This window comes from Struthio camelus, chromosome 6 (genome assembly GCF_040807025.1).
Source record: "Struthio camelus isolate bStrCam1 chromosome 6, bStrCam1.hap1, whole genome shotgun sequence".
Lineage (NCBI taxonomy): Eukaryota > Metazoa > Chordata > Aves > Struthioniformes > Struthionidae > Struthio > Struthio camelus.
This window is the reverse complement of record NC_090947.1, coordinates 18,639,907-18,653,811: the sequence shown is the minus strand read 5'-3', so window position 1 is coordinate 18,653,811 and position 13,905 is coordinate 18,639,907. Positions and strand designations below refer to the sequence as shown.

General features: G+C 34.6%; 1 protein-coding gene across 1 annotated transcript in view; it reads left to right on the top strand.

Annotated features, from left to right (window-relative positions):
- ITGA4 (integrin subunit alpha 4) overlaps window positions 1–13,376 on the top strand; it is a 41,298-nt gene extending 27,922 nt beyond the window's left edge. The window contains exons 17-28 of the mRNA XM_068948381.1: window positions 184–260; window positions 3,163–3,313; window positions 4,075–4,173; window positions 4,605–4,684; window positions 5,037–5,123; window positions 6,378–6,468; window positions 7,186–7,293; window positions 8,060–8,179; window positions 9,632–9,751; window positions 10,886–10,984; window positions 11,203–11,322; window positions 12,243–13,376. Of these exons, the coding sequence (XP_068804482.1) occupies window positions 184–260; window positions 3,163–3,313; window positions 4,075–4,173; window positions 4,605–4,684; window positions 5,037–5,123; window positions 6,378–6,468; window positions 7,186–7,293; window positions 8,060–8,179; window positions 9,632–9,751; window positions 10,886–10,984; window positions 11,203–11,322; window positions 12,243–12,335 (1,245 nt within the window). The 3' untranslated portion in view covers window positions 12,336–13,376. The remainder of the gene's footprint in view (window positions 1–183; window positions 261–3,162; window positions 3,314–4,074; window positions 4,174–4,604; window positions 4,685–5,036; window positions 5,124–6,377; window positions 6,469–7,185; window positions 7,294–8,059; window positions 8,180–9,631; window positions 9,752–10,885; window positions 10,985–11,202; window positions 11,323–12,242) is intronic.
- Window positions 13,377–13,905: the final 529 nt, after the last annotated feature.

Below are 13,905 nucleotides of genomic sequence, written 5' to 3'. Positions count from 1 at the left end.
TGTGTTTGGAAAATGGCAAATCGTAGCCTGAAAGAGTTGTTTATATGAGCAAGGACTATTAGCGAATTCCAGATGCTAGGTAACAAGGTGATAGGTTTCTTTCTTTTGGAAATACTTTTACTCAGTATAATCTACATAGTCTACTAAAATGCCTCCTTTTTTTTTTTTTTTGTTCTATTATAGTTCGTTTTTGCAAGGCTTTGCTCCCAAGAAAATTGTTCTGCTGACTTGAGAGTTTCTGGAAAAGTGGCTTTTCCAAAGTAAGTATAACGTAGCTTTCATTTGCAGAAAGAGGCTCAATAAGATTTTATCTAAATTGCTTCTTAATCTTTTGTATGTAAAGAAAACTAATTTGCAAAAGTAGACTATGGACTCCCTGAAAAAATATGAGGCATAAAAATCGGTGTTTAGTTGAAGAATATTTCTAAATTTTAAATTTTTTTAGGAAATGTAACAGAAAAGTATATAATTGAACTATTGGTGCCTAATCAGAAGATTTTACAGCCTATAAAGCTTATCTGCTTGACAAAAAGGTAAACTTGTTCTACATTTCATACATAAGTTTGCTAAGATAGAGAGCTCAGTGTGCATTCAATAGGTACACCGCATAACTACTGTTAAATTGACAAACTATCAAGTTTTTTTTTTTGCTCTCATGAAGATACTAAGATAGTATACTTGCACTGTAGAAAGGAAGCTACTTCAGCTTTGTACTAAAAGATTGTTATATTTAGTATTTCCATTATAAAACTATTAAGTGATTTTTTTTCCTTATTTTCTTAAGAATATTATATCTCAGTTTTATGCTGCTGATTGAGACACCAGATGGTTGGGTATTTTGTGAGGTTTAGAGTCTTCTTCCATACATGAACTAGCTTGCGTTTTCCAAAACTAATTTTGTTTTGCAATTTTTCATTTACATCCCTATTTTTTTAGATCTCTTTCAGTATGTTTCAGTTTTTCCTATTCCTTCAGTTATGTATCTTGTTTAAATTCTGTTATGCAAGATCATTAATGCACTGTCAAAGTATTTAAATATAATTCAGGTTAGCGTCTTGCAGAATCTATACTATGTTAAACAATGCTTTGTGAGATACACCTAATAATCACCTTTGGAAAGTTTCAGACCATGTACTACCATTTCTACGCAAGATAGTCTTTAATGATTTTAATATTTTATCATCACAACCTTTTTTCTTTATTTAATATTATGCTTAGAAGCAGGAATGATGGGCTACTGTGTAAAAATAGAGAGGCTGTACTTGTGAATCTTAGCTAGTTAGGTATTTTGTGTGCAACCTGGACTTTCCTGTGTAATTTATCATTTTTAGAGTTGATTCTATTTTAATCAAAATACTAGGTTTATCTTGTAGAACAGCCTAGAATGACACACACAGATGATGACAGTCATGTAATACTGATTAATCACACCTGAGTAATTCTGAGCACAAGCATTTTCATCTTCATAGCTCCCAGAATAAGGCCTACAGCATAAGTCCTAAGCCCTTCCTTTTCCTGAGGCTTTAAGATTATTTTGTTTGAATAATTTTGAACTTTTCAGGGAAAAAACGTGCAGCATTTTCATCTGTGATATTAGCAATGCAGTTTTTTTAAGTATTTAAAAGCTCTAAAAAAGGAAAACAGATCACAGTATGTCTATTTGAAATTAGGTACTGGAGAACAATGGCAGCTTTTCAGTGTAATAAAAAGGCTAAATAATAGCGTGAAGTATCACCTTCACTTTGTGCCTCCAGTATCTCGATGAAAAACTAGTTAGCTATGAAGGCTTAATTTATTTGGTCTAAACAGAATGCATTAATTATCCAGGAACAGCAAAGCAAACAGTTTTAGTTTGAAAAGAATGAAATCAAGTAGGGGTATCACTGTATTGCCGCTGTTACTGAGTTTGTCATGTATACGCTTTCATGTTTGCTTTAAATTGCTTAGATTCTGGCCTGCTCTGTAATTTTCTAGTCTGCGTTGTGCATTTTTTTTAATGAACTATGATTACCAGGGAAATGCTGTAGTTCAGCTTTATTGTAGTCCCAGATGCGTACCTGGTGCTTTTGTGTACTTGTGCGTGAAACTGGTAGGCATCTTTGTGCCGGTGTCTCGTTAACAAATTCAGTGATATTGTATAAAAGAAGGCTGAATGGTAAATAGATAACTGTAGTAAAATAGCTTCAAAATTTAAACTAAACTAAAATCAAGCTACTGAAATGTTAACACTGTATTTTGCTTTAATTTGCTTTTGTTTTGGAACCTAACTGCTTATGCAGTGCTTTTACCTTCTGTTGCTTGTCTAAGTGCCAGTTTCTTTCCCAAAGGTGTTCAGTGACTAATGCTTTGGTTTCAAGCCAGAATATCTGATAAATGTCTATTTCTAGGCAGCCCTTCTACAAGTCTTAATTAAACTTTAATGTCAAGCTGAAGTTTACTTTTAGACCCTCATAGGGTATCTCTACTTGTAACATGATTACAGAACATTACATAGAACATAAGACAGACGTGTTCACTTACCCTCCTTCTGACCTGTTTCTTGTTAACTCAGTCCTGTACTTTGACTAAAGAGAGCTAAGGGCTGTGACCAGAGCTATGCAAATAATAATAATATGAAAGAACTTAAATAACCATCTAATTTTTTAAAATAAAGTACATATCCATATTGGATCAGAACTGCAAACCATCTGAGACATAGCTTGTACATTTTTTTAGTATTATTTAATATATCTAAGCACTCAAATCAGGTGCTAGAGGCTTCATGATACCTCTCTGCAAAGGATTGAATTTTGAAATAATATCTGAAAATACTGTAGCAGGCACATCGCTGTTCTCTTCTGTAAAGGTCCCTTCCCTATATCGTAAAAGGCAGAACGTGATTGGTTTGATAACACTGTTCTTGTTTCATGTTAATAATCTTAGGTCTTAAAAGGTACAGTACCAGAGCTGACCATCATCTCACTGTTATAGTACCTTCAGTTAAAGGAATGAGTAAATACTTTTTTCATAATGTCCAGTTGAGTTTTTTCAGATACTAGAGCAAAATGAAGTTAACTAAAGAAGCAGTGGAGGTTATTTTTCTGCATATAAGCTCTGTATTGTTTTTCACATTGTGTTCTTCATATTCTTTTTCACTTTCTATTCTGATCATTATTTTTATAGGCCTAATGATAAGAAAACATATCTTGCTGTTGGAAGTACGAAGACATTATTGCTGAACATTTCTCTGCTCAATATTGGAGATGATGCATATGAAACTGTCCTCCACATTCAGATCCCTAAAGGCCTTTATTTCATCAGAGTTTTAGAACTGGTAAGAACAAAAAAAATCTCTAAAATCGTAATTGATATTTGTATTTCTCAGCCAGACCTTTGCAAAATTAGGGATTATGTATTTTGCAGTTTCTTTAGATATTGACAATTAAAGCATCCCAAAAAAAGGTGAAAAAACTCAAGTTTTGAAGTTCTTAGACTTCCGGTTACCCAAACTACAGAACAGGTGCAATTTGAACAATTTCGGTTACTTTTAAATCATTTCAATAATAAGATATGATAGTAACAACTAAGTGGAAACAGGTGGTTTCTAAATGTACTTCAGGATGTTACTACTACTTTTTGTCTGATGTGATCACGTGGGCTTGTTCTCAGTAATCACAAAGATCTTGTTGAAGCTGATCTTTTTCACAGATTCTGAAGGCTGTGTATCGTCTTATGAAGAAGTTGCAAATCAAATTGTTCTCTCTTTACCCCATTTTAACTGATCTCACAGGTGTTTGTGTAGAATTGTCTTTCCCCCCGCCACCCAGCAGTCGGTTGTAAAGTTGAGTGGGCCTGATGCATACATCTTACCTTCATTATTAGAAAATAGAATGTGAGGTAATAGTAAAAATTAGTTAATATAAGGATATATTAGAGCAGTCGTGAATAGGAGTAGAATAGATTTGCGTCACTGAAATAACAAACACCTAGTTTTATTGTGCGCATATCTGAAAATGTCTTAAAATATCTTAAATCAAAATCTTAAAATGTCTGGAAAATAGTTTTAAATCACTAATAATTTGTCCTTTATTTTAGGAAGAAAAAGAGATACATTGTGATGTATTAGATAAAGAAATTCATGCAGTGAAACTTGAATGCAGCGTTGGCTATTTATATGTAGATCAAAAATCAAAGGTAAACTATGTATGAGGTTCCTAGCTTTCAAAATGCTTTAAAATTTTTAATTAGGATTTTCAGGGGATTAAAAAAAAACACTTGATTTTTCAAAATCTCTCCCTTATTCCCAACTAATGTCATCTTTTATCATGGTAGTATCTGAATCTCTCTGCTCCTTTTAAAGTTAGTTGCTTAAACATTCTCTGGAATAGTTCATTAAGGGACTACGTTGCATCAGTTGATTGCACTTGGCTTCCTAGACAATTAAGTAAGTTGACTAAAATTATGAACAAATGTGGTAGCTCAAATGGAAAGACAGTAGAAGTCTTCTCTTTCTAAAAGACTTTGGAACTAAGGAAATTATAAATTATCTTAATAAAACCTTTTCGTTACAACCGTGTTAAGATACGCTATCATGTGATATAAAGACAATTTCATTTGTTCTACAGCTGGATTTTAGTTTCCTCTTGGATGCAAGCTCATTTACCAGAGCAGAAGATGACCTCAACATCACCATTAATGCTACCTGGTAAAGTCTGATAAAAATTGCTGTGTTCAGTGAAGGATATTCCTAGCTTTGGAAAACAGAATAGGGAACACTGGAAAGACTTAGTGAAGCACAACTGCAAGAAAGGACATCTATTGCAAAACCTGTAGAGAAATAGAAATTACAAAAAGAAGACAGATAATAGCTATTTAAACAATAAGCAGATTTCTGCCAGTATAAAATGTTCTTTTTTAATGCCTGACTTGTAGTTACCAATAAAATGCTTTTGTTTTAATAATCTGGAAGATATATGTTTAATACTTGTTCATAGAAATAATGTATAGCATATGACACTGCATTCTAAACTCATTTTTCTCTCTTTTTGTTTTTATAGTAAAAATGAAGAAATGAGTATGTTGCTGGATAACACTCTAACTTTAACTGTACCTCTAAAATATGAGATTGACTTAAATGCTCATGGGTAAGTCAGCTATTGCTATACATGCACATCCATAGAACTGTTGTCCTGTTAATCTAGTAACTTCCTAAAGTTTTTAAGTAGAAGCGTAAGGCAGCTAAAAATCCTGAGAATGAGATGGCACAGCTGTTTCTAGGGTCTCCTATATACTTTTTTTTCCCCTTACTGTGAGGTGAGACCAATAATGTGGTACTTTGAACTTGTTTCTTAACTGATTAGTCTTTGTTAAGACTGCAGGTTTTTTTGATAGGAAGAGCTATTGAGTAAGAGCACAAAAGCAGAACTTCTTTTTGTTTTCCTTAAAGCTTATTTCAAAACTAAAAAAGAACTGGAAAGGATATTTACATGAAGGTTTTTACAAAAAAGAATCTGAAATACATTTATGAATGAAGCATGGACCCCAGAATCTTGACTCTTTTTAAAAAAAAAAAAAAAAAGACACTGTATTTACTTATGTGAGAAACCCCACTAAAGGACTTATCACACACAGAATTATGACTGAATTTTGAAAACCTGCACAATCAGAGTCTTACACACTGAATGTGATAAATGAATGCTAATCTAAGAACCAAAATAGATATTCTCTCAGTTAGTTATTCCAGTAACAGATGGCATTAGTTGCTACTTCTAGCTCTGTGAGTTTTGCAGCTGTATTTTATTTGGCTGTCCAATTAAATGTTTCAAGCAGAAAACTTAAAGATATATCAGACTATTATAGCAACTTTCTGTTACTGGCTTGCTTTCTTAAAATCATCTTGAACAAACAGCCTCAGTTCTTGAAAAAGCAAATGAATCTTGAAAACTTAAGTTGGAGATGAAGACAGAGAGGACTGAAATCCCCCTACTAAGGAAACAAAAGATATCTCAGCTGGAGGTAGAAGAGATGAGCAGCCATTTCTCATCACAGTGTTCATTTTATTCCATAGAAGCCTTTTCAGTGTAGAATTAGACCATGATAATGTGTCCCCTTGATACTCGTATTCCTTGCTTAGCATTGACCATACTCTGTGTTTGTGGGGCATTCATGGAGCATAGTTTTTGGTGGGAGGGGTTCTGATTTGTCTGATTCTTCTGCCTTTTCAAGAGGAAACAGTACAAAGGTAGAGGACTTCTGCTCAGTGTTCCTGGAGTTACGTAACTGCAAATTCAAGTGTTTCTTCTCTAAGGATCAATACTACTGGAGATGATACAGACCAGAATGCTTATACTAATGTTATATACTATTTCTGTTAATTAACAATTTCTAAACTGTTGTAGCTTTGTTACACCAGCTTCATTTTTTTATGGAACGAATGAGAAAGATTCACCAGTTACTTGCATGAAGGAGAACATCAACTTCACTTTCCATGTAAGAACTTCACTTTGTAAAACCTGTTATGCTTGTTTTGAATGTGAAGACTTAGATTTCCAGCGTCTCTAAAGACGGTCTGTATGCTCAGTAAGGGAAATTTTTAAAAGTACAGGGTGACCAACTCCCATTCATTAGTGACGGAAGCGGGTGTTAATCCCTCTTTGAACACTTCTTTTGTCCTGAACAATCTTCCACTGAACAGTTAGAGAAAAAATACTTATGCAAGCAGGACTGAAAGTGGTAGAGCAGTTCTGACTTGCCACTTTTTCCATTCAAATAATTTCTTCTAAAGTGTTTATCATATGGATATCATATGGAACTAGGAATTACTTATAAATGTATCTACAGTTATCAGTTCAGATTTGATAATCCTGCTGGATTAAAAGCAGGAGTTGGACATGAATCTTCCCTGGTTCCTTTTGCACCTTCTACTGGAAGGCAGTCTGTATGACTTCAGGGCAGTCATAGCAGACAAGCACCACTTATTCACTGAGTTCAGAGAAGTGAAGGATTCAGTAAGCCTCCAGAATGAATCAAACAACTCATCTCTTGAAATATTACAGCTCCTAGTAGAATCCAGTTTCACGACAGTGTAACAGTGCATGCACTACCCTAACCTGTGAAGTTTTTGTATTTATACTTTCTATACATGTATTTGTTAATTGAACAGCTACCGTGCGTTAAAGCTTCAAACATGTAACTCTTCCCTACAAGGTTATCAGTGCAGGACCAAGCATGGCTCCAAATATAAACTTGGAGATAATGGTACCTAATGCCTTTCCACCCCACAACTTCAAATTATTCAACTTGCTGGATATCAAGGTAAGCAGAGGTTATTTCATATTGTTTTAGCTATATGAATTATATGAAAAAGAAAAGCAGAGCATAGCAGGACTAGGTACTAGATATATATTCCATTTTTATCCCTTTCTTTCAAACCTGCCTAATATTTATTGTTCTCACTAGAGTCCCATTGAACGCACTAAATGCATCTGTGCAAAGCTTGATCCTAGGCATACATCTGTGTATTGTGTTTGTCAATTCTTTCCTGCTGTGGCACTGAACACTTTATAAATAGTAGAATACAGTGTATTTAAAAAAGAATCAGAAAACTTCTACACTGAATAACCTTTTACAATATTTTTAAAGGCTCTACCCCATGAAGCCTAATCCTGTCATATCAGACAGAACGGTTGTTGTTACACAGAACATGTGATGCACAGCCCTTCCTTAATATGATTAAGAATCAGCTAAAATAGGGTGCAACAAATGCTCTATGTCTGCTCTATGTCTATACGTATGCTTACAGTCAAAGAATCAAACACAGATTACCTCAAGCCCCTCTCTGGCTTATTATAGCTCCTTCCCAAATTGTTCTGTCTAATTAAGTGCAACAGAGAAGCATAAAAGTTAAATTGGGCTGTGATGAGGTAGAGTGGGCAGGAAGGGTCATCTTCAGCCCATGTATTTTAGAATTTTGAAAGTAAAAGTTACGTTCCTTTTGAGCTCTTTGCTTTTCAGAAATCTGCGTCTAATCACTATCTGATGTTTAAAAACTAAGCACTGATTTTGTTATTTTTATTTCCAGACAACTATTGGACAATGTTCCTATAATAAATATCCTAGAAATTGTAACGCAGCAGAGAAAAATGACAACATATTAAAGGATCTTGTCACTTTCTTTTCAAAGCCTGATAAGAGACAAATGGTAAGGTCTGTCTTTTGGCAGCAATGGGAAATAAATCATTACTCGGTGTGAATGAGCCTTTAGCCAGCGGTGTATTTTATATGATGAGGTCACCAGAGCAGTCTTCCAAAGGTTTTTGCTGGGATGTGCGATGTTCAGCGTAGTCATAAGTGACTTAGTAAGAGAGGTGAGAACTGAGATGAGAAAGTTGATTAATGATGCAATGTTACTGAAGTCAGTGACTGTCACTTCTGAAGACTGCAGAAGGATTATGTAACTAAATGAGTAGGCAATAGAATGGAAGATGAAATTCAGTAACAAATTGAAAATGACCTATGTGGGAAGATAGCCTTAATGTCAATTATATGAAGTGTATATATATATATATGAAGAATATCTAAAATTTATTGCCTTTTCCATATCAAAAAAGTGCCATCAAATGTAACTAATAGGAACTAGGTTCAAAAAAAGCAAAAGTACTCCTCACTCTTACTGATGTTTTGACTGCTAAAAATAAGTGGATTGCAAGGGAGATTAGACAGGTTAACAGGAGTAAAAGTCATTAAGAATCACTACATATACTGAAATCATTTTTGGCTCAGGAAGTTCCTAATGAAAATACATAGGAGGGCTAGGACAATATCATACGCACCTGGCCTGATCTTGTTCATCTCTCAATACCTGCTTGCAGACCCTGCTGGAGATCAATATTGGTCTAGGTAGTCAAAATCAGAATTGCTATTCCAGTGTTATATTTTCCAGGATTTGTTCTAATAAAAATCTCTCTGGACTGGAATGTGTTTAATAAACTACAGTTTTAATACTTTAATTGTAAAAGAAACTGTATGTTTTCAAATATTTTAATTTTTTGGCTCTTAAGCAAGTTACAGAAACATCAATCACTGCTAGAGAGAGACTGTGCGCTAGAATATCAGATGCATTTCTTTCAAGTCAGAACTTGGACATTGCAGTCTTGCAATACAAGCTTGTTTTTTCTTCTTCAAAGCTCTGAAATGGTGCTGTCAACCTACAAGTGCCCTCTCCCACTGCAGTAGTTAAGGACCCATCAATTATACTGGGTATACCGTTTATACGGGGTATCATGTAATCGCTGTCATGTCTCATTCCTGATAAACGAACTAATTTGAATTAACAGTGTAAAAACTAACAAACATACTTGTAACCAAGTTACCACAGTTGTTATTTTTCTCTTAGTCAAAAAACAAATCAATTTTTTTTAGAAATATGACCTGTTGTTTTGCATAGCAGTTAGATGTTGTACTGTTCCTTCAGCACCTAGGATGAACATTTCATAAATTGACAGTGATGAATGATATTGTGCCTACCCTTACATCCTGACCTGTCAAGCAGAAACACAGAGCTTTTCCCCTTTTACCTGGTTCCTGAATGTCTCTAGTTATTAACAAGAAAAAGTTGAAGAAGTTGAGTTTTAATCTTTCTTTTCCTTTACAGTACTGCATGAAAAATGACAGTCTTTGTTTACAAATATACTGCAAGCTTGGAAACATGGAAAGTGGAAAAGAAGCAACTGTTCAGTTCCATTTGGAGGCTACTCCTTCACTTTTAGAAATGGTAATGCATTTTTAATACTCAAGTAGACAACTTCAAGGCATAGTTGTAGCATTCTCTGCATATCATTTCTCTATATTAACATTATTTGGATTTAATCATAGTTTAACAAGAAATCTACTAAAGAAACGTTGCATGTTTTGTTATGTTTTATTTAAAAATGCAAACCACTAGAAAAGACTTATTTCAGATTATCATTTTACTTTATAGCATACATTGCTTCACCTGTTCTGGCTGGGTTATGTAGTACAGCACAGTTATTGCAAATGAGGTCATGATCAACATATAAGAAACTGAGCAGCTATTGAAAAACAGTTAGACAGGAGTATATAATAGAGTTTATTTAGTTTTCATCTGAGGAAGGATTCCTGACTAGAGGAGACACTGGTCTATCCCTTCATGACACTTATTGTAAAGGCAGTATTTCCTGGCCTTGCATACTGTAAATTGTTTGAAGTGTTAAGTTTATTCTGAATAATCTAACGCTGCTCTGCTAACTGCTGTTCTGTTATTTCAAGCATATTATAAAGTAGCATCCTTTCGTTCAGGTCAAAATACATTTAAACTTCTCAAAATGATAAGTGCCATTTGAAGACAATAAAATTAAAATGTATTTCCATAGAAAATCAAAGCAGCCAGATTTAAGTTCTGAACATAGTTTTACTTTACTATTAAAGAAAACTTGTGAAATGCGTCAGTTTAAATGCTAGAATCTTACCTTCTCTCTTGGATGAGGAGATCAATCAGTGCAGGGGGATTGCTCTGCTGTTTTGAGCACTGCTTTAAGTGTCATTAATAGAGTAGCTCCCAGATAAAAGGGAACACATAGAAAAAACGCCCTCTCAAAATAGAAACCAGAATTCTGTTAACCATGTCTGTCACCAGACAGTGCATCTGTCATCATTAACTCAATTAGTGTTTAATTCTAGCTCAATAACTGGACTTCTCTGAAAAAGGAAGTACGGATCTAGAGTTAGGTAAACCACCAGCTGGGCTTTGTTACTGCTTTTGGTACTAATTTGTTTTGTGATTGGAAAAAGGCATAAAAGCCATTGTGTTAGATTGTGTGTGTGTGAGACTGTGTTTCAATGTGTTGAAGTTATTTTAAAAAAATATGATTTTTTTTTAATCAATCAGGATGATGCATCAGCATTGAAATTTGAAGTAAGAGCAACAGCATCACCAGAAAAAAATGGACGAGTTATTGAACTACACAAGGACAAGCAAGCTGCATATGTAAGAATTTCCTAAGTAGGGAATTTGTGATAATTCACTAAATAGTTAAAGTAGATAGCTAAAGTAGATTTAAAATGCAGCAGCAATTAAAATGGTGGGAGTCTATGCATATTTATATACAGCCAATGAATATATTACTGATTACTCAAGTATGTCTTTTATTTTCTCAGTTTGTTTTCTAACCAGCTAACACTAAAGTTATTTTCCTGTTTCTATAGGTGTATTTGGAAGGGGTGCACCACCAAAAGCCAAAATACCGTGTTACTGTCCTGATTATTGGGATAGGTTTAACAGTTGGTGTTACGTTGTTTTTGCTTCTTTCATTTATATTATGGAAGGTAGGTTTTCAGTAGTTTTCAGATATCATCAAGTCAGGAGTTTACATTGTTGATGGATCCTTGGATTCATTGTTGAAATTTAAGGGATAAGTAATGTTTTATTACGATCTATCCTTTCTAAAGAAAAATAACTTATTGTGGAAGTTGCTTTTTCATAAAATAAGGAAAACAAATATTTTTGCTTCTGCATATTCTACATCTTACATTATTCAACAACGCAGACCTCTTTCCATGTTTTATACGGTATCTAAAATTGATAAAATGAGATCAAAAGGAACATTTTTTTGGGCTGCTGCGCTACATTTAATGACTTTTTTTGACACCAGATTAGTAATTGTTTACAACATAGTTGGTCCGAATAAAATATTTTAGGCTTTAAGCTGCTACGCACGTGCTGACAAATCCTATGCATAAGTAGCAAAAGGAAAGGCTGAATGAAGCAGCTACCCTGACAAGTGATTAAGCAATTGTAAACTTTACCAACACACAGACTTTCTCCATTTGTCTTTTTTTTTTCCCCCAGGAAAGTGTAAAAATGAAAGATTTAAATCCTAGGTTTTAATATACCATTTCACATTTTAAAAAAGACTGGATTCTCTGGACTATCACAGTTCACTTGTTCTTACTCCTTGCAGAAGGAGAGTATTGGCCTCTCACTTTTCAGAGTTTTTCCTCCTTCCGTATTAGGTACAAATCAGAAAAAGTAAAAGAAAAAGCAAACCCACTTTTTTGGGGGGGGTTAATGAGTAACACTGATTGATTGATTACTTGGTATGACAAAGTAATGGCAAATACCATCCATTCATGAGCACCATAGACACACGTTTCATTTTAGTTCAAGTCGTATTGTTTAGCTCTGATTGATTGATAGCATATATCAGTAAACCTTTATTAACAGATTCCAAAATTCTGTATTTCAGATTGGCTTCTTCAAAAGGCAATACAAACCGGTCCCTCAAGACCAGAGCAGAAGAGACAGCTGGAGTTTTACAAGTGGGAATAAAGAGGACTAAGAAAGATGGCAAATAAATAAAAGCTCTTGTCAAATGAAGAATTTAAAGTTCAGGTTAAGTAAGTCAAGTCACATGAGGAACATCAATGACAGTTATGAGCATACTCGCTCTTAGAAAATACATTTTATTTCCCTGACCTGTGTGAAAGGCTACACCTTAATGTGCAGTTACTTTTCTATCATGAAAATGGCAAAACAGTTTTTGCATTGAAGTCTTACAGTAATATTTGAAATGCCATACATCATCTCTGGTTTCAGACAGAAGAACACTAAAGATAGATAGAAGAACTACTTACCAGAAAGAAGAGTTCTTGCAAAGTGGTAAAGCTTGGCAGATCCCGAGCAATGCGATTTCAACCATATTGGCACAAATAATTCTATTAGTTTTCATGTAGCAATAATCTTTTGATTAGCCATTCAAGAAGGAGTCCTCCCTCATCTTGCTTTGGCAGTTTAACAAGGGTTTAAAAAAAAAAATTGCCTTAAACAGAGTAGGAGACCCTATGTAGAATACATGCATTTAGAAAACAGCTATCAATCAGAAGCTCTCTTGGGCTTCTGAAGGTAACATCACAAGCTTTGCTTTCACAGGCACAACTCTGACAATGCTGAGGTTTACACCCAGGCAATCCAAAGCCAGTAAGGTCAAAGGTGGATTTAAAGCAGGGAATTTTGTGTTGTAGCTTGAAGATGCAGCACAGAATCCTACCTCTAACATAGAAAGAGTAACTTATTGGAGAGTGTAATTTGTAGTCTGTTTGCATTGTATGTGCAAAAGTGACAGCATTAGTTATTTCTTCCTTTCCTTAGGTAACAGTGCCATGATGTTTTGGGCTTCTGTAGTGAAAGACTTCCCTGTAAGGGTTTTTTTTTTTAAACAATTATTTATTTTTATTTATTTGAAGATTTTTTTTTTTAATAGTGTTTAGCATCATGGTATTTAGTACTGTTATTCTTCCAGAACCTGAAAGAATTCATTCATATATGATAAAACAGAGAGAGAGAGAGAGAGAGAGAGAGAGAGAGAGAGAGAGAGAGAAACTCACCCAAAACACTCCAAATGCCAGCCTCCTTACTGGGCCAAATTTTATCTTTAGATGCGCCACATGCGACCTGAAAGTATTCAGGTCATTTGGAATGCTAGCTAGCTTGAGTTCTTTGCAAGTAAGTGTTTTCAAATAAATATCATCCAAACTGGCAGCCTCAGTGGCCATTCAGTGGAAAGGCAAAGGACTGAAAAGAAACATGGTCCAAAGCATTACTCTGCTATTACAAGAAGTTTCTTCAGCGAGTTAAGTTTGCACTGCCACCTAGCTTTGGTGAAACAATACAGAGCAAGAGGAAAAAAAATGGGTTTGTTCCCCAGCACAACTGGAGAATATATAGCTTCATCAATAAGTGAACTCATTGCAACAGCAGCATGTAATATAGCCTTTCTTGCCTTATCTTTGATGTCTTTCTGAAATGCTAGGAGAAATGAATGTAATATGTGCATACCTTTTGAAGCTGCATCAGCATATGGGAATTAGCCTGTGACTCAAAAGCAATACAGAGTGCCTGCAACAAGCAGT